Source organism: Aythya fuligula, chromosome 15 (genome assembly GCF_009819795.1).
Source record: "Aythya fuligula isolate bAytFul2 chromosome 15, bAytFul2.pri, whole genome shotgun sequence".
In the NCBI taxonomy this organism is placed as follows: Eukaryota; Metazoa; Chordata; class Aves; order Anseriformes; family Anatidae; genus Aythya; species Aythya fuligula.
The window spans coordinates 8,683,663-8,702,029 of NC_045573.1; the positions used below are offsets into that span (position 1 = coordinate 8,683,663).

Below are 18,367 nucleotides of genomic sequence, written 5' to 3' on the forward strand. Positions count from 1 at the left end.
TTAATTTCTGCATGTAGTTTGGCTACTTGGAGCTCTGCTTTGATTAGATCTGTTTAATTAGAAAACAAATGATTGGACATGCAGAAAAAAAAAAGTCCTTTGTATAATTGATTTGCTATTGTGAATGCCACAAAGTGCTGCTTACCAGGAGAAAGCCACACAGGAGTTTGTAAATTGTTTTTGCCTCTTCTCAGTTGTCTGCACATGCTCCAGCTGGAGCACGGGCTGCCCTTGCAGCAGGATGAGGAGGGGAGATGGTTTTCCAAAGAATGTTCCCGTGAATTGGTGGTGGTTTCCCCTGTGAAGCAGCAGGTGGATACGTGCATGGCTAGGATTTGGCCACACGCTCAGTTGGTTCAGATTGCTGATGCAGCTGGGCATCCACAGAGGATGAAGGAGATGCTGGGAAATGAGTTTCCCATGCAACTTGGAGCCTGGTGGAGATTAAATTGATAAATGTGAAACCACCATGCTTTGGGGGTTATTTGTTAGAGAATATTCTGTAAATAAGCTGATGGCAGACATATAAATTGGGTCAAGGTGTTCTGCTTGATGTCTAACCTGAAGGAGAGCACAGATGAAAAACCAGAGGCCAATTCCTGCTTGCCATTTGTCCCCTCTCTTGGAGCTGTGAGGTTCCACTTGCCTTGCAGGTAGCTGATGGAGGAGGCTGGAGAAGTTATATTCTTTGTGCCCACCCGCTGCTGTGTGCTGGGATTTGTCTGCCAGCTCTGAGGTTGGGGCTGGGGCCAGTGCCTGGGGGGAGGCTCTGGGGCTGGGGCCCTGGGCCCAGCATGCCTGCAGGCGGCATAAGAGGCACTCAGCACCACGATGCTGGGAACTGCTCAGCCACATCTGGCCTGGGGCTTTCAGGGGATGCAGGTGCTGCATGGTCCCAGCTAAGCAAGATGCTTCTGCAGATAGCTTAAGAAAATGTTGTGAGTTACGTCTTCCTGGCTATTTCAGGGCTGCTAATATGCTCAGTTAAAGGAGGAATTTATATTTGAAATGCCAGCTTAAACTTTACTGTGCTCATCGGTCATAAATCATAAATATCTTGCTGTCATGCTCTTCACAAGAACTTGTGTGGAAGTGTCAGTGCAGAGGCAGAGGAAGGCAAAGGGCGTTTTGGCTGGATCCAGTGCCTGGGCTGATGCCGTCCAGGCAAACTTAGGGGTCAGAGGCAAGTGCCTGGTGGCGTAGCAACAGGCAAAGCTGTCAACCGGATAAAAGCAATTTGATGTGACGAAAGCTGGGAGGAGAGGAGGGAAAGCTCAAGCAGGAGCCAATTTCTGGAGTGATGGCATCAGGCTGATGGCAGTCGTGGTTGTGTGGTCGTGCCCAGCCTGGCCCTGGGGTACGATCCAGCCCATCCTGTGCAGGAGCCCCATGGGGAATGGGGAATGGCAGCTGCACTGGTCCCTGCCCCAGGGCTAAGCTTCCCTGAGCACACAGGCTGCCTCCAGTTTGATACGGATCACTTAGGATCAATGCATCGATAAGCAGGAAGCATAGAAATGTTTGATTTACATCACAGTGCTTGTCCTCAAGAATTCAACCATTTTAATGGACATGAGTGAATCTAATTTTCTTTTATATTTCAGCATTTCTACTAGAAAGAGATATTTTTTTTAAAGAAGCGTTTCTGATTCCAAATGCATCCCTCAGTAAAGAGCAGCTGCAGAAGGAATTGGTTTGACCTCTGATTCCTTAATTGCTTTTTGCTCTGTGTTGGCCTGGAAATGGATGTTGCTATTGTGTAAATTACTGCAATGGTGGAAAGAGAGCTGATGAGATCAGGTGTGTGGCTTCTGTCAGTGAAATAGGCTTCTTAACTGGAAAGCAGTGCCTACCTGTCCGCGACCAGAGGCTGGGTCACTCTGAAAGACCCACGTGGTAATTACCACATCATCTGCTTCCGAGCAGCCCCGCAGAGTTACCGGGAGCACATTAGTCTGAAAGCTCCTCTGAACTCCCTTTTGGCCACTGGAAGGCAGTGCTCAGACCTCAGGCAGTGCGGCTCAGCCCGCTCATGGCCTACCCACGGCCTGGAGCAGCGCCCAGCTGCTGGCGTGTGGGACCGGAGCTGCAGGGGCTCCTCTGCCTGGTGCAGGAGGTGAAGAGGAAGAGCCAGGGCTTTCCCCCTCCTGAGGTGGTGGCTGGCACATGCCAGTTGGTGGTTGGGGAAACAGTTCCTTGTTTGTTTGACTGAGAAAAGTATTGGCTGCAAGAGGAGCAAAGAACAGGAGTGGGTTGTTCCAGCCCACTGTGCATTGAGTGCGACCAACGGAACCGGGCTCTGCTTTCAGTTTTCCTCACCTGGCTTTGTGGGCTTTGCAGTTCTGCTTTCTGAGCCGTTCTTGGAAGAACCAGTGACAGCAACAGGGGAAATGGTGCTCTTGAGTATGGACAAAGGGCTTATTTTTGCGATGGTACTGTCAGCACCCGCTCCTGGGTAAGGTCCATGCGGGAGCTCTGTGTATCTGAACTGTAAGTAAACTTGCTCAGCAAACAATGGCCTTTTTGAGAGCGGAATAAAGCAATTAACCTCCAAGAAAGGCATGTCCTAGAATTTTAAAGGTTTGTGGATTTGGACTGTGGGCACACAAATGGCAGGTCATCTTTTGGGAAAGCTGCCATGGGAAACTGCAAGTCTGTAAACCTGTGTGGGATATAGTGCTGCTGCTTACGGTCCGCAGATGTGTTGTGAATAAGCATTTGGCCTTGAAAAACATCTCCTCTGTTCTTCAGCAATAGGTCTACCTCTGTGGTATCTAAATTAGTTAATGATAGAAGCAATGACTCTTGTATAATTAGCACATTAATACCCTGAAGGAATCAGCATGCTAATTACCCAACAGGATGAGATTAGAGGTCACATTCTCCAGTAGAGATGAGGGGATGAGTCCTATGGATTCAAACAGCTCCATTTGAAATGTAAAAAGCCTTCTCTGTTTAACAGGTAACACTTCTAGCGAGGTGCTTTACATTATAAGAATTCAAAATACTTGGGTCAATGGTAAAATAAACTGTCCCAAAATGAGGAGCTGTAACACACCTTCTCATTTTACAGTACTGACATGGATTATTTGTGAAGAATCAGTATGCCTGGGATACTTTGCCACTGCTAATTTAAACTGAGTAATTGGTGGCTTTAAGACTTCATGGTTTGATTTGGTATCATCTCCTAGGATTAAGCTTCATCTTCTTTCATGCTTGAAATAAAGAAGAGGAGAAAAAAAAAAAATAACACGAGGAAAAAACATAGGGAAGATATGGGGTACTTCTATGTGATTTTATCATAATATTTGTTTTCACTAGGGTAATAAATCATAGCAGGTCATTTAGCATAGTCATGCTAGCTACATTTGTGATCCATTGCCTTGTAGTAGAGCTCATTAATAACTCTGGCAGGCTGCATGCTGGTTGGGAATGAATGGCTTAAGGTTCCTCACCACATTCGTAGAAGATGGCCTTTCCAAAGAGCACAGAGCTGTCCCCTGGACACTGGCACTTGGAGGTGTGCTCAGAGAGTTGATGGCATCGCCTCGAGAAAACTGATGGTGGCAATCTGGGAAGACATGGACTTCCTGATGTGGGGAGGTACCTCCTGAAAATGGTCTGAGTTGTAATGCAATGTTTTTATTGCATTAACTTGGAGAATTGCTGGGGATGTGTGAAGGTTTTGCTTGCATGGCCAAGAGCATTGTGGTGTAAAGACAGCTGAGCTAGTGGCAAGTGGACTGGCCGTGATGCTGGACATGCCATGGCGGCACAGAGCAGCCTGCATGGCTCCTGTGTCCATGAAAGCACCATCTTTGATGTTGCCAAAAATATCCCCAGGTTATTCGATGAGCAGAGCATCTCAGCCCTTAAACTGCATGTGTCAAAGCTGTCAGAAGGCATGAAGTGAGATGCAAGCTTGCACAGTTTTATTTCAGGACTGCACTAGCAGGCAGCACCTGAGTCACCCAGAGCAAGGTCCCATCCTGGTACAGCAGCTTGCAGTCAGCACTTGCATAAGGATGGAGATGGCAGATATGCTAGGTAGCATATTAAAGCAATATTAATTAATCACAGGATATATTATGATAGCAAATGCACCCTTAAATAGGGGTCAGGTGCTTGCTGCTCAGTGACCTGCCTGCCTAGAAGGGTGCATTTGGTACTGCCATGAGGGATCCTGGATTTGGCTCTGCTGGCAGTGCTGGAGGGGCTCTGTGCCAGTGCCCACCTTTGAACCTCCTCTGGCTGCACAAACCTGCATGGATTTTGGAGCCCCTGCAGACATTTGTTCTTAAAACTCCCCCTCTTTCATGGGAAAGGTTTTTAATCTTTAATATTCTAGCCAGTGCCTGTGGATATCCTGGCTTCAGCTTTTGCAGACTTTTGGTTCAACTTTCTAATGATGTGAAGCTTTATTTTTCAAAACACAAAGTGCTTTTATGCCTGTCCAACAGGAGTGCGCAGCATTTGCCAGGATCAGGCCCGTAATTATAGTTTGCGGCTGTCTGCAAGCTTTTGTTCCGCGAGGCTGGGCTAATACAAAGGACGGGGCGTTAGGCTTGCATCTCTCCCTTGGTTACTTCCCTGGACTTTTAACAGGTGATAATTATGGAAAATTGGTTCTGTATAAACATCCTGCTGACAGCCTGTGTGTGTGTGATTTGTGTCTTTAATTTGGGAATGATACGATTATCGTTAGAAGGAGTCATTAACGTTTGCGTTTGGAGGATGACAAGGATGTCATGCTCCAGAGGGTGATTCTTGTTCATTCACCCAGGTCTAGGCTGTTCCGCATGTTTCAGCATCCCAGTGTGCCTGGACAAAGATTCCGGCTGTTCTTCAGAAGGTGTAATTGGTCACCATGTTCTTGCTAAATGCCACCCTGGATTTGTGGGCCCTATTTATTTGAACTGTATTTTAACCTGTAGTACAGCTTCTCTTATTGCTTCCAAACTGCTCAGTGGGTCTTTTGGATGATTTTGAGGTGCTGAGCTACATGCTGAAAATTATGGTGTCCCGCCATCCGTGTGTGGCAGGCAAGATGCTCACTGTTAAGGGTGGATTTGGTCTTGGAGAGGCCATGGGAGCCGTGCAGCACTGGGGTGGCACGGCCACAGGAGATGGCCATCCTCGAGCAGGCAGGGCTCAGGGTGGATGTGTGGTGCACTGACCTTGACCTGTCCCTGTTTCTGCTTCCTGCAGTGTACGGGCACAACGTGAAGAGCAGCAATGACTTCATCGGGAGGATCGTCATCGGCCAATACTCCACGGGTGCCCCCGAGTCCAACCACTGGCGCCGGATGCTCAATGCGCACCGGACGGCCGTGGAGCAGTGGCACAGCCTGCGCTCCCGGGAGGAGTGCGACCGCGTCTCCCCGGCATCCCTGGAGGTGACATGAGCTGTGGCACCAGCGGCAGCCAAACCGAGCAGGCGGACGAGGTGGGGGAAAAAACCCCAACCACCAAAACACCCAACCTCACACCCACCCCACAGCAGCTCCATTGGACTGAAGCAGCTGCCGGTACCCGCCTGGCTGCACTGGCCTCTGTGCAAACCTCCGCAGCACCAACCATGTCCCACCGGGTCCCATGCCAGCAGCTCCCCTGGGGCCACCAGTGGCCTGGCCAGCTGGACCTGTTACTACCCGCGTCCGGCTCCGCTGTTTTTTAGTGATGGAGAGCATCATCCAGAGCAGGGCAGGCTGCAGGCGGAGGTGCCGCTGGACATGCCGAGATGGGGAAGAGTTTTGAGTTGCCTCTGCTCTCCTTATGGTCCAAATCCATGACTTGTCCTCTCGGAGATATACGTACCTGTGTGCTCTCGTTGGTGAACGTGGTAATTAGGCTAGGATGTTTTTTTAAATGGTAGAAGCTGTGGTGAAATCGACTCTGGCTCCAGTTTTGTCCTTGTACTTGTTTCAACAGAATTAAGCTCCTGTTAGTACGTGCCAGGCACACGCAGCCCCGTGCACGCGGGTCTGTTGTACCGTCAGCAGTGAGGTCTGCCACTCTCCATAGCAGTCTGTGTGTGTCAAGTAGATACCGTGATGATATAGCGAAGTAAACGTCTCCAGTAGCACTTATACTTTCCAATACTTCCCTATGTTGTGCAAAAGAAACCTGCTGTGGGGACTTTTGCAGTTAAGAACACCCCAAATGCACAATTTTAATTCCCTGACAGACTGCAGTGGCTCTTTCTGTGTTGTGTGTGTTAACCGAGGTAGTTTTCGAGGTCACCACGTGAACTTAGCTGCAGTCAGGCTGTCCTATTGGTTGCTTCTGTACATTTTTTTTCCCACAGCATATTGTCTGGTATGATGCAGATTGTATATTTATTGAAAATAAAAATCTATTTAATTGTGCCATGCATGCTGAGATGGTACTTGTTGGCAGAGTTCATCGTTGTGTTGAGTTCAGTTACGTCCATGGCACAAGGAAAGCTGGAAGGTTGGAGTTCACCCCTTCCTACTGCAGATGATCCTGGAGTTATTTAGGGGAAACTGGGGCAGAGCTGATGACCTGATGGCCAGCCCAGCGCCTTGTTCCTGTGGGGCAGGGCTCCTGGCCAGAGTACATACACCTGAAGCACAGGGGTCTGACACATGTCTGCATGGGGCTGTGGGTTTGTACTCTGCAGGAGTGGGCCCCAAGTTATTATATAGTTTTAAAATTGTTTTATTTATCAATGGTGGGTCTGCGTGAAAATCCATTTCTTGCTTACAGCTCATTCACAAATCAAACTACAGAAGGATGTCACCTGCAAGACAGCAGGGCTCAACACAGGACTTTCTGTATCTTCATTTTGGAGAAAGAACCCCATCAGCTGTCTGACAGCCAGTGCAAACATCAGTGCTCTGCAGCTGGGGAATAGAGGCACCCAGCTCCGTGCTGGAGCACAGAGATGCTGCACAAGGAGATCTTTCTCATGGCACATGTGCAGGGTGACATCGGATGGAGCCAAACCCCTTGGGAGCTGTGAGCCCCTGTGTCTGTTTTCTGGTATTTGAGTACCCACTGTCTTTGAATGTTGTTGAACAGAAGCTCTTCAGCAGCAGTCATGATGGGTTTGAGCAGGGAAGGGATGATTCGGGTGCATGTGGTTTCCTCCAAGAAATGTCCTTGCCTCCCTGCCTCAAGAAGCCATCTCGCAGCAGCTCCAGGGCAGAGCACCATGCATCCCCAGGCACAGGGTGGCAAAGGGCCGTGGTGGCCTTGCTGTGGTGCCATCACTCACATGCTGCAGCTGGGGAAGCCCCCGGCTGCCCACCTGTGAGGCACAGCTGCAATGCCTGGATCCCTCCTGGCTGCTCCCCAGCACAGCTGGTGTGTTGGCAGCCCCAGCTGCAGGGACAGTGGCTGCCACTGGGCTGCCCGTGGGTGTCCTTGCCGAGCTTCTCTGCCACAGGTGATGGATTTCAGTTCTGGTCTGTCTCTGTGAGTTAAAGGTAATTCTGCAGGTGAAATTCCTCTCCTGTCCCACAGCAAGGGCAACAGCAAATCCTTCTCTTCTCTGGCTTTCCTCCCAGCTCACCTCATTGCTAAATCACGGTGCAGAGGGAGCCCTGGGCAAGCACACTGGAGGATGCCGACCTGTTCCTGCAGCCTGCAAAGGCTCAGACAAGGGCTGGTGGTTTCAGCAGTCACTGGCCTCACTATTCTTCCACCTGTCATCTATGGGCAGCAGCACGAGCTTTGTGCATCCGCTGAAGACGACTGGAGACCCACCATGTGCTTTGCTTAAGTGCTGGAGATGGAAACTTTGAGTGAATTAATGTGTACCAGAGTTTTGTTCTATAGTTTGCTGATAATTGCCTGTAATACCAGCTTTATCTGGGAGTTGTGCACGGCTGAGAAAGGAGAAGGCACATGATGGTCTTCTAATGCTAAGTCTGAACTCCTTCATTTGTAGTAGTCTGGTGTATCAATAGACCTTTCCTTGAGCAGTATAGTTTTGGATCAGTATATGGAACTACAAATGAAAGGGGGAAGGAGTTCTCTTAAAATGTTTTATTTAATGCAAAGAAAATCTAATATAGGATCTCATGAGCTGCTGGCTCTGGATTAAGTCTGGATACTTTACTGAAAGCTTTGGGGCATCCCAAATTCTTTCTACTTGAATCCTGCCTGTAAAAACAGGAGTCATCCCACCTCAAGTCCCAGAAAAACTTGAAAATGTTAATCTGTAGCTGAGAATAAAATGTGAATGGCACTGACTGTGTTCCCAAGCAGCTCATTCAGTGCTGGCTGAAGGCAGAAGTTGGAAGTGGAGCTGGACCACGGCTTTTCATAGCACACATGTGCTGCAACTAGAGAAGGACTTTACACAAGATTTTCAAAAACTGAAGTTTATTTCCAAAAAACATTTCTGACCATGGAAAGGAGATGTGGAAGAGCCTCCGTCCCATCGCTGTTTGTAGCTGCAGACTGTGTGATGTTACAGGGCTGCACGAGCACGGTGGGGGCAGCGTGTGAGCGAACGGAGCAGGCTTTCTCCTGCGACATCACCAAAAAAAGGTAAAGAAGGTGCAAAAAGAGGTGGCAACGGATTAAAAAATGAGAAATAAAAGCCATGAAAACCATCCCCGCCTTGATCCTGGGGGGGGGGGGGGGGGGAGAAACCCACAAAAAGCTTCTCTGCCTCACTCCTAGGGTGGAGAAACCCACGAAAAGCATCTCTGCTTCGCTTCTGGGGCGGGGGGGATCCACGAAAATCATCTTTCCGCCCCCGCTCGAGGGCCGTGGAGGGCGGAGGGCCGCAGCGGGGAGGTGCGGGGCGGTCCCTGCCCGCAGCCGCCCCCTGCCCGCAGCCGCCCCCGTCCCGCCGCGGAGCCGCCCGGTGCCGCGGTGATGGGCTGGGGCCGCGCCGTGTGCGCGCTGCTGGCCGCCGCGCTGCTGGCCGCCGGGGCTTTCCCCCAGACCAACATCAAGATCAGCCAAGGTGAGTGCAAAGCGCCCGGAGGGGGTTTAATCCCGCACCGCCCGTGCAGGATGGGGATGGCCCCTTAGGGGGGGGTTTAGGGGTCTCGGAGGGGCGGCAGCTGGCTCGCCGGTTTGTCTCGCTCCAGAAATCTCAGGCTTGCCTCGAAATCAACTTTCTTCTTCTCTTGGGTGCCCCAAGCAGCCCTGCCATCTCCCTGGACGCTGAGGCTCTCTCTGCTGGCTTTGTGTGCAGGCAGCTGGGCTTTTGCCCATAGTGATGCGAGCTGGTGTGCCAGGGTGCCAGAGGAGCACCTCCTGTCCCTGAAAAAAGGCCACCGATGTGAGATTCCCTCCCCATTCCCCGTTTTTTCCTGGGCTGGTTGTAAACCTGGAGCATGGTGTGGCGGCAGCCGCTCTGTGTCACTTTGGTTTCCTGCAAACTTTCTGATGGGGCCAGGGGGAGCAGGAACCTGTGATCATTGCACGGTGCGCCCCGTCACGTTTACGGCTGATGCGAGCAGAAAGGGACCCTTAAGTGTCATTCAGAGAGTTTGTGAGAAAAAGGAGCAATAGAGCCTGGGTTTCCTCCCAGCCAGCCAATCAACGGGAACTTCACCAGCACTAATTAAGGAGGAAAAATGCAAGATAACTCCTATCTGTTACTGTGGGCTGCAGGGGGGCGGCTGTGGCAGCCTCGTATCTCCAAATGGATGTGGCAGAAGATTTTAATCTGTAGAGACAGCTTGGTTTTGTTACAGAGATTTAAAAAGCAAAACACTCTCTGCGTGAACGGGAGTCACTTTCCCAATGTGCTTCAACAGCTGTTTAAAGTTTTACTTGGACATTTGTAACATGCGCTTAAAAACCCACTTCAGGATGTGTAAGGTACCGTCGGGTCATTAAATGGTCTCCGTGTCCATCAGTGGCTGCCCTCCCCTCCAGCTCCCTGCGTCCCCCAGACACAAGGAGACCAAAAACCCTCCATGAGCTGCTTGTTTTGAATGTGGCCACTGAGCATGAGGTTTTTTTATCTGTTAAGGAAAGATCTGTGTTACAAATGGCACGAAGGTGGGGCTCTTTGTCAGTAACGAGCATGGTGTCAGTGTTAAGGATGTGCTCCTAAAGCCCTTGGTGACCTGAGGCATCTCAGTATCACACAGTAGCACTGTCTTAGCCTCTGCTACATGCTCCTGCCCATCAAACTCCTCTTATTCTTTGGTTTTAGTCAATAAGGAGGATGTGGGCTCTGCCTCATTTGGCATAGTGACCCCTATCCCCAGCCATGCTTCAGCTGGAGCCGTCCTGGAGGGTCCTGGGCTGCCTGGTCCCGGCCCTGTAGTCTCAGTTTCCCTTCTGACCACCAGTCAGCAGCTCCAACACAGGGTTAGCTTTCTCTTTGAGGTCAGAAGGCAGCATCAGCTTACAGATGTGCCAGGAGGGGTGTTTTAAGACCATACACGTCAGTGAGGTCTCTCCTAGAACCTACAAGCTTTTGGTAAGCCATCAGCTGCTGACCTGGTCCTACCCACTGTCCAAAGCGCTTCGGTGGAGCTGCATCCCCCCAGGGGTCTTCCCTGCATGGGCATCTCTCACCAGCCCTGTCCTGGCCCCAGCCTTTGTCTCTCCAAGCTACTGGCTGCTGGAGAAGCAGCACGCAGCCTTGGCATGGAGCTGGTAGGGAGAAGCCTGCCCTTCGCCTTTGCTGCTGAGTCGGGGAGTCGCGCAGTCAGTGCTTTGCTTCTTCAGTAGCATCCCGGGACACAAAGGCTGATCGAACTGCCTGGGGTTTTCTCCCTCAGTGATTTGTCACTGGAAAGCAGCCATTCGGGGAAGTGAAACTTTCTGCCAGAGCTTTGTCAGACTCTACACAGCTCTGACACGGGATTTTTCCTGTTAGGGGGATCCTGGAGCCTCTGAGCTGGGTTCCAGCAAATCACTAAATAGGAAGAATCCAGTTGTATTGGCACCAAAACACATTCAGAGAGCACAGAGCTCTTTTCCTGACCCCAAATTCCTGTTTTCCAGCTTTTCTGGGTAAGTATTATCTGCCTGACACAGATCTTATCTTCAGCCAAGTGTGGACAACCATTTTGCCACTGATGCATTTAAACACATCCCTGGCCATAAAACTGCTGCACTGCAAAAGGCAAAGGAAGGACGGAAGGATTCGTGCCCTCATTTTCTGCTAGAAATTTGGGGACAAAGGGATGGCAGGGACATGGTCCCATGGGTGGTGGCTTTGCTGCAGGTGTGGCTCCAGCCCAGAGGAGCTGATGCTGCCGAGGGCAATGTTTTGCTGGGACGCTTAAAGGTGAGAATCTGGTCTGAATATCCCCCCAGTGCTTCCCCCATTTCTTTTTTCATCAAATACCACTATCAGCTGCTGGCTTAGGTTATGAAGTTTTCCTACAGAGCTGTGAGTATGCTCATACACACATGCATACAATTTCTTATGGCTTTCCTGCTAAAAATAGCCCCTGCAGTTCCCAGATCAGGGCAGCACCCCCAGTTGCTGCTGCCTGTAAATGTAAGAGCAGAAGTTCTCCTCCAAAGAGAGTGCCAAAGCCTCTGATCCTGACCCGACAGAGAGGATGCTAATTAAATGCTGACCTCCCTTCTTTTCCTTTTTGGTATATTTAACCTTAAATTCCTTCAGGCACCTCTGGTTCGTTGAAGCTCATCAAATTAATGCTACCTAATGGGAAGCAGCGCAGAATAACAAAGGAGGACTGTCTCCATCTCACGCTAGGTTTTGGCTACTCAGGACAAGGAGGGGGGTGCTGGGGGCCTGCTGTGATTCACAGTGCCATGGGAAGGCAGGGAGCCGCTGGCTTCAGCCCCGTGAATTTTACCACCATGCTGCTGGAGGTGAAGAGTTCGTCAGGGCTTTTTACACCTCTATAAAAGAGCCAGTTGCTGGTGGTGTCTGTCTGCTGCAGCCCCGTCCCCTGGATATGGCGCTCTGCCCCTGCCCCGGGCTGTTGGCGGTGGGGACAGGGGCCCCTGGCCAGTGCCATGACGCAGGAAATCGCATCAGCTTGTGGCATTCCTGGTCCTGCTCTGTTGGCACACCACCAATAATTCGCTCTTCTGAGGGCTGTTCTAAGGTTTTTCCAGAGAAAGGCTGGCTGGATATGGTTCTGAGTCCCGCACCACCTCTGAGCTGCCTTTGGCTTTGCCACGCTCCTCTAAAGCTGCTCCCCTTGCTTCTGACCAGGTGTGCCTTGGCGTTACTCCTCAGAGGCTGTGCAGCCCCTCTGAGCTGCCCAAAGCCACAGCACCTGCAGGGAGTGCAGCAGGGGGATGAAGTGGGGCTGCCTCGGGATGTCAGGGGAACAGAAGTGCCCTTTGTCTTTGTGGCTTGTCTGCTGTGTGCTGTAAAGCAGCTTCAGGAGGGGTGTTTGGGAACGGCTCAAAGAACCTGTATGAAAGAGCTTGAAATACATGAAATTATCACTTGGAGCTGCTGGAGAAGAGTTCAGCTCCACTCAGCTTTGAATTCATCTAATTTCTCCTTTTTCTCCCTACCAACATTGCCTTCACTGCTGCTACATTGAATGTGGCTGTTGGCAGGGATTCACTCTGCCCACCCATGACCCGCAGTCACAGCGATTTCCCCCCAGGCCCTTCAACACTGGAGGCCCTTCAGCAGCGCCCTGACCTCTTTGGGCTTAAGTCTGTTACCTGCTTGGGTAGCTCAGTGGCATCTGCCTCTCCCAAGGACTCGGTGTGCCCTAACTCCTGCTCCCAGCACCGCAGTCGCTCTGGCAGGATCCGGTGGGGATGCAGAGGCTGGCTCTGGAGGAACTGGTGACACCCCAAGGCTTAAAAACCAGGAGCTACAAGGGTTAAACCCATTTACTACATGATTTTGGGGACCCTGCATGTGTTAGTGTTTGTTGGGGCATGGTGTGTGTTGTGTCCTCCCTTCTGCTCAGAGGAAGCTGGCAGAGGGACGCGTTAACGCTGCTGCAGTGTTTATATTATGCAAAGGCCCCAGAAATGCCTCCTGTGCCCCCAAAATAGCCTCATTGGGGGGAGCTCGCCAGTCCTACCAAAGAGCCATCATAGCTCTGTGGGGCCCCAGCTCTTATCTCCCAGGGAGGCAGATAGAGCTGCACCACTCCCTGCGGCCTCCACGGGGCTATTTTTGGTCCGAAATCCAAGGCGTGCCTACATGCACGGCTGCCGCCAGGCCAGGACATGGGGGCGGTGAGGGGGGTTGCTGGGGGGGAAGATGCGATCTGGTCTTCTAGGAGGTGTGAGCAGGAGGGCAGTATGTGGATGTGACCCTGCAGCCCCAGCGCCAGCTCTGTCCTAGCACGGGCCCCAGTGCTGTCTGATGGAGGCGAGAGCAGCCCTTATCTTGTTATCTGCAGTAGCACAAGTGAGCGCCTTCATTTAAAGCACCCCCTGCCTGAAGCCACATCAAACAGGTTTGCATTGCAAGCCTCCTGATTTTCCTAGGCAGACAGTAAATTTCGAAACTCGTGGCTGTTGCAAAATTTCTTTGGGTTTTAGCTAACTTACACTTGGCTTCTGCAAAACCTGCTTTTTTTTTTTTTCCACGTATATGGCATTAGTTTGTTGGTGGGGAGCAGGGCTGGGTGCTGCTTCTCCCGTAGCACCTGCATCCTGCATGTTCTCTGCTCTGCCCCAGCCCTGCCAGAGCCCGTGCACGCCTACTCCTGCCCTCTCTTCTGGACAGAGTATGAAGGCCACTGCTACCGGTACTTCCCCATCAACAAAACCTGGGCTGAAGCCGACCTCTACTGTGCTGAGTTCTCCATTGGCATCAGATCAGCGAAGCTGGCCTCCATTCACAGGTGAGAGCCACGGGCACGTCCTCCTCCTGGGGAAGCAGGGACGCAGGCATGGTGCCACCAAGGCAGCACAACCTCTGTGCAACAGCTGGGGCAGGCCCGATGCCTTGGGCATGCAAAGATGGTGTAGAAAATGCCTTTTGCTGCACTGGCAGGAATTCCCCAAATTCCCTCCAAAGTCCGTTTTTTATCCTTGAAAAAGGGGTAGAGATCTAACACGATTACACATGCTCCCTCTCCCTCACCCTACACACCTTTGGCAAAGACCCGGCCCCAACTCACTAGCAATCACAACACAGAGGCCTGTTTGTCCAGACCTGGGGTGGAAATAAGGGGCATGTCCATGACCCTTTGCCTGCCATAACCTCTCGACTGCTGTGTTTTGTGCTGTTTTGCCAGCTGGGAAGAAAATGTGTTCGTGTACGACCTGGTGAATAGCCGTGTGCCCGGCATCCCCACTGACATCTGGACAGGGCTCAACGACCTGCGGCAGGTGAGCTCCCCCTGCCTCTGCTCCTGCAGCGGTCCTGGGCATCACCTGTAAGATTTATTGTAAAACTTTGCTTCCCTGTAAGTTTTCAGCTGCACAACCCCAGTGTAGTGCTTGGCCCATTCTCCCCATGTCCTTGAGCTGTCTTGCACCTGTCTCTGCTTGGGCACGTGGCCATGGGTGCCTGGGGGTTGGCAGCTCTGCGGTGACCACATTTCTCCCTCTGCCCGTGCCTTGCAGGAGGGTAACTTCGAGTGGACGGATGGCTCCTCCTATGACTACAACTACTGGGACGGCAGCCAGCCCGACGACGGCATCCACTCCATCCCAGAGGAGGAGGACTGCGTGCAGATCTGGTACCGGGCCAGCAGCGGTAAGTGCGGCATGCGGCGCTCAAGGGCGCACTGAGTGCTGCTTGCATGCGAATAAATTCCAGCTGCTGCTCGGGCTTTTCTGGAGAGGCTGCTGGCAGGGTGGTGATTTGCATTTTAAATCTTTATTATTATTATTTTCCCTTTTTCTTTGTAGAGAAGGGTGTTTTCTTTATAAACACATACACACGCACACACATATGCTTTCCCTCTGCTTACAGCCCATCTCCTCTCCCAGAGCAGGAGAACATCACTCTAGAGAATCCCTAAATTTAGTCAAAGATCAAATTTTGTCATCTCCCCCTCCCACACGTGGCCTGCTGCAAAACCCATCCCTTGGCCATCATCCTGTCCATCACTCACACCATGGGCTCTTGCTGAAGCACAGCGTGGCCTTGCCTATGCTGCAAGCCAAAACCCTAAAGGCCCTGAACCTCGTTCCTCACTAATGCCTTGTTTTTGGGGCAGCACTGCGCTCCTGGAATGACAACGCCTGTGGCCGAGCCTTCCCCTTCGTCTGCAAAATTCCCTCTCTGGCCCTGGACTGATCCTGCACCCCGGCTTTGTGCCACCTCAGCGGGGACGAGCCAGCCAGGATGTCACGGCATGGAGGAGGCCTCATGTGAAGGAAAGAGCTGCGAAGCTCTCCCTGCAGGGAAGCAGTGATGGGAGGCGTGCTGCAGAGCAAAGGAGGCCCCAGATTTAAGCTTGGGGTTGGGTTTTAAATAAACTATTTCACCATGTTGGAGGAAATCTGTTATTTTATTAATGCAACAAACTGTTAGCAAAAAAAAAAAAAAAAAAAAAAAAAAAAAAAGAGAAAAAAAAGATTTTGTTTGTTGATGTGAGACGAACAGGGAAAAGGTGCCAGTCTTCTGTTAAGTTACACAAAATGCCTTTGTGTCGTGGGCATTATTTTCTCCCTGCTGAAGTAAGTGACGGAGGTGGCTCTGGCTCTGTGGTGAGCAGGAGCTGGGGGCAGCAGTGGGTTCTCCAACTTGCCCCCCTGGGACAAGCCTCATGCCTGGCACTTGCCTCACCTGGAGCCCCCCAGGGCTGAGGGCAGGTGGGCAGCATTGGGCCACCAACACCCGATTTGGGCTGGGTGGGTGGCAGGAGGGTGGCACGGGGCTGATGTGTGCCAGCTGGGGGCGGCAGGGTGCCCTCACCCAGCAGGGGCATCATTTTGGGGGACACTTGTCTGGGGGTGGGGGTTGAGTTCGAGTTGCTTGGTAGGAGTTGGCACCATGCTTCTTGCATGTGTGTGGGGGTTTGTGGGGTTTTGGTGAAACTGGGGCTGTGGGGGAGCCCAGCAGGGTGCCTGAGGGGAGAGAATTGCTGCTGAGCTTCCTTAAAACATAAAATCAACAACTAAAATAATAATAATAGAGAAAAAATTATAAAGGAAAATATGGAATTAAAAGAGAGATTAAATTATCAAGTAAAAATGAGAAAATAAAAAAGAATTAAAAGATAGAATAGACAAATAAACTAATAAAATTAATAATAGTAATAACGAAAACTAAATTAAAAAAGAATAAAATAAGAAATAAAAAGAAAAAAATACAAATAATGATACAATAAAAATAGAATTAAATAAAAATGCTCTTCTTCCTCAGAGCATGCAGCTCTATGAGGGCACCACAGGCAGAAGCGGAGGAACAGGAGGCAGGGGACACGGGGAAGGGCTGGGGCCGGGGCTGGGCGTTGCCTGGTCAGGACAAAGCAACTTGGTGTGGGTGGAAGGGAAGTGCCCCGAGCAGCTGTGGTGTGCTGTAAGGGGATATCTGCGTGTATGTGTATGCATATAACATGCACACGTGCTAAACGGCATGTCTGTGCCTCTCAGCTGTGGGCAGGTTCAACTTTTTGCTGTTAAAGAGAAAATGTAATACTAATTCCTCCTAATTGCTTCCTATAAACTTGTCACTGGCATATAAAACATCACTGCTTTCACAGATCCTTTGAATAGAACATACAGATAGATAGCTATAGATACAGATTTATTTCCCCACACAATAATAAAATAAGAAACCAAATTTCCTTCTCCTTTTAAAACTAGCTTTAAGACATGGTGGTGGCTTCTCTGGACGTGCAGGAGCTTCTCCACAGGGTGTCCCAGGCAGGGCAGGGACCTTTTGACACAAAACCAAGGCAAATCCCTTGTGAAGATGAGTAAAAGCATCCACATAAAATTCTTTGGTCACCCCTGATGTCACCATCTGAAACACATAACCTCTGAAAGCTCACACTTTCCAGAGTGATTACATTGGGTGCAATGAGGTAAAGGGCAACGGGGCTGACACAGCTTCCCCCAGTGTCACTGCTGCTTTTGGCTGAACTGGGAGCTTGGAGTGAAAATGTGAAAGCTGGTGGGGGTAAGGCTGTGGTTGTTGGTGGGAACATGTGTGTAGGAGCCAGTTTCTAAAATGAGGTAATCCCTGGTGTGTATTTAAAAGATATACATATTAAAATGTATTATATATATAAAATAAATTTGTATTTATATATAATATATATTGGGAAGGCAAGGGAGAAATATATATGGGGAGAAAGTGTGTGCTGTTCAGGCTCTCCCGACTCCCCTGTGCTCTGGGCAGCACAGAGGCTGAGGACCATGTCCTCCTGGGCCTGTACAGGCTGTGATGTTGAACCTGCCGGCTGGCCCTGGCCTCTGCCCTTCCCAAGACTGGGGACCGGGGCTCAGTGCCATAATCCCCCCGAAAATCAACTCTTCTGGTATCAGGGTGTGAGGAGGGGAATGCCTCGTGCCGCTGGGCTGTCCTGGCACTGGGCTGGAGGCTGTGTCTTTCCTCAGTCACAGGCGCATGAGGAACCTCACACCCCGGCAGGAGCTCTTGGTTAAGACGTGAGTCAGACAGGAGGCAAGCACACGCTTGATGTTTTGTCAGCCTGTGAGATTCCAGAAGACAAAGCCCATTTATTTCCTCCAGGACAGCAAACCTTCTCTATTACTTTTTAGTTATTGCTGCTGCGTAGCCTGAGTGAGTCAGCTGGGGAGGACTCCCCCTGCTTCCCCATGGAGAACAGCTTTTGTGGGTTGGTTGCCTTGTTTTTCTTTTAGTGGCTAAAGGGTTAGACAAATTGGTGTCCCCTGAAACTGGTGGCTGAAGAACAAATGGTGCTGAAGGGAAGAAAAAGCAGATGAGCCAGGGTGGCTGCATCTTGGGGTGGGTGCTGTGAGCAGCCCCTCTCCTCAAAGGCACCATAGTCACTGATGCATGGGTTAACCCATAAAATGATACCAGTTATTGTTGATACCATGCATTCATTACCTTTGCTCTGTGCTTTTCCTCCTCCTTTTATATGTGAAAATAATTTTTTTTGGATGGTTTGGGCTTGTGGGGCAGGAGGTAAAGCATGTGGTTTCCCCAGGCATGGGCTTCATCTGCCATCAGAAAACAATGCATGCAGATAACCAGGGTTTGTAAAGAAACCAGCTGTGGAAACAGGGCCTTCCTGGGTCCGAAAAGTTTAGCAAAATGCTGGGCACTGGAGGAGGCAGTTGGGTACGGGCAGAGCTGGGCCTGGGGCTGGTGCTGCCTCCCCACTGCTGCTTCCTCTGTGCTCCTGTTCAGAGGAGCCGGGAGCTCAGCACCGCAGGGCTCGGCACCCCTCAAGCCAATAACCCCACTTTTCCCTGCAAGTGGCTCGAGACATTTTGAAGGAAAGGTTTGACAAGTTCCCTTAGGAAAGCGTTTGAAGAGTTGGACCCTACAGTGACTAAAAATATTGCT

At 50.8% G+C, this 18,367-nt stretch overlaps 2 protein-coding genes across 2 annotated transcripts in view; both read left to right on the forward strand.

Moving 5' to 3' along the window:
* The window catches only part of SYT17 (synaptotagmin 17), a 35,975-nt gene extending 29,677 nt beyond the window's left edge, over nucleotides 1-6,298 (forward strand). The window contains exon 8 of the mRNA XM_032197279.1: nucleotides 5,209-6,298. Within this exon, the coding sequence (XP_032053170.1) occupies nucleotides 5,209-5,405 (197 nt within the window). The 3' untranslated portion in view covers nucleotides 5,406-6,298. The remainder of the gene's footprint in view (nucleotides 1-5,208) is intronic.
* Nucleotides 6,299-8,853: 2,555 nt separating this feature from the next.
* CLEC19A (C-type lectin domain containing 19A) lies at nucleotides 8,854-15,157 on the forward strand. Its single transcript, XM_032197761.1, has 5 exons — nucleotides 8,854-8,944; nucleotides 13,586-13,751; nucleotides 14,148-14,241; nucleotides 14,479-14,611; nucleotides 15,078-15,157. Exons 1-5 carry the CDS (start codon nucleotides 8,854-8,856, stop codon nucleotides 15,155-15,157), a joined length of 564 nt encoding a protein of 187 aa, XP_032053652.1.
* The last annotated feature ends 3,210 nt before the right edge of the window (nucleotides 15,158-18,367 follow it).

Excerpts from the sequence above, each read along its gene's own strand:
- CLEC19A (XM_032197761.1), top strand. The coding sequence starts at position 8,854 with ATGGGCTGGGGCCGCGCCGTGTGCGCGCTGCTGGCCGCCGCGCTGCTG. Across the intron at positions 13,752-14,147 it reads AAGCTGGCCTCCATTCACAG|CTGGGAAGAAAATGTGTTCG; the intron begins GTGAGAGCCACG and ends CTGTTTTGCCAG. Across the intron at positions 14,612-15,077 it reads CTGGTACCGGGCCAGCAGCG|CACTGCGCTCCTGGAATGAC; the intron begins GTAAGTGCGGCA and ends TTTTTGGGGCAG.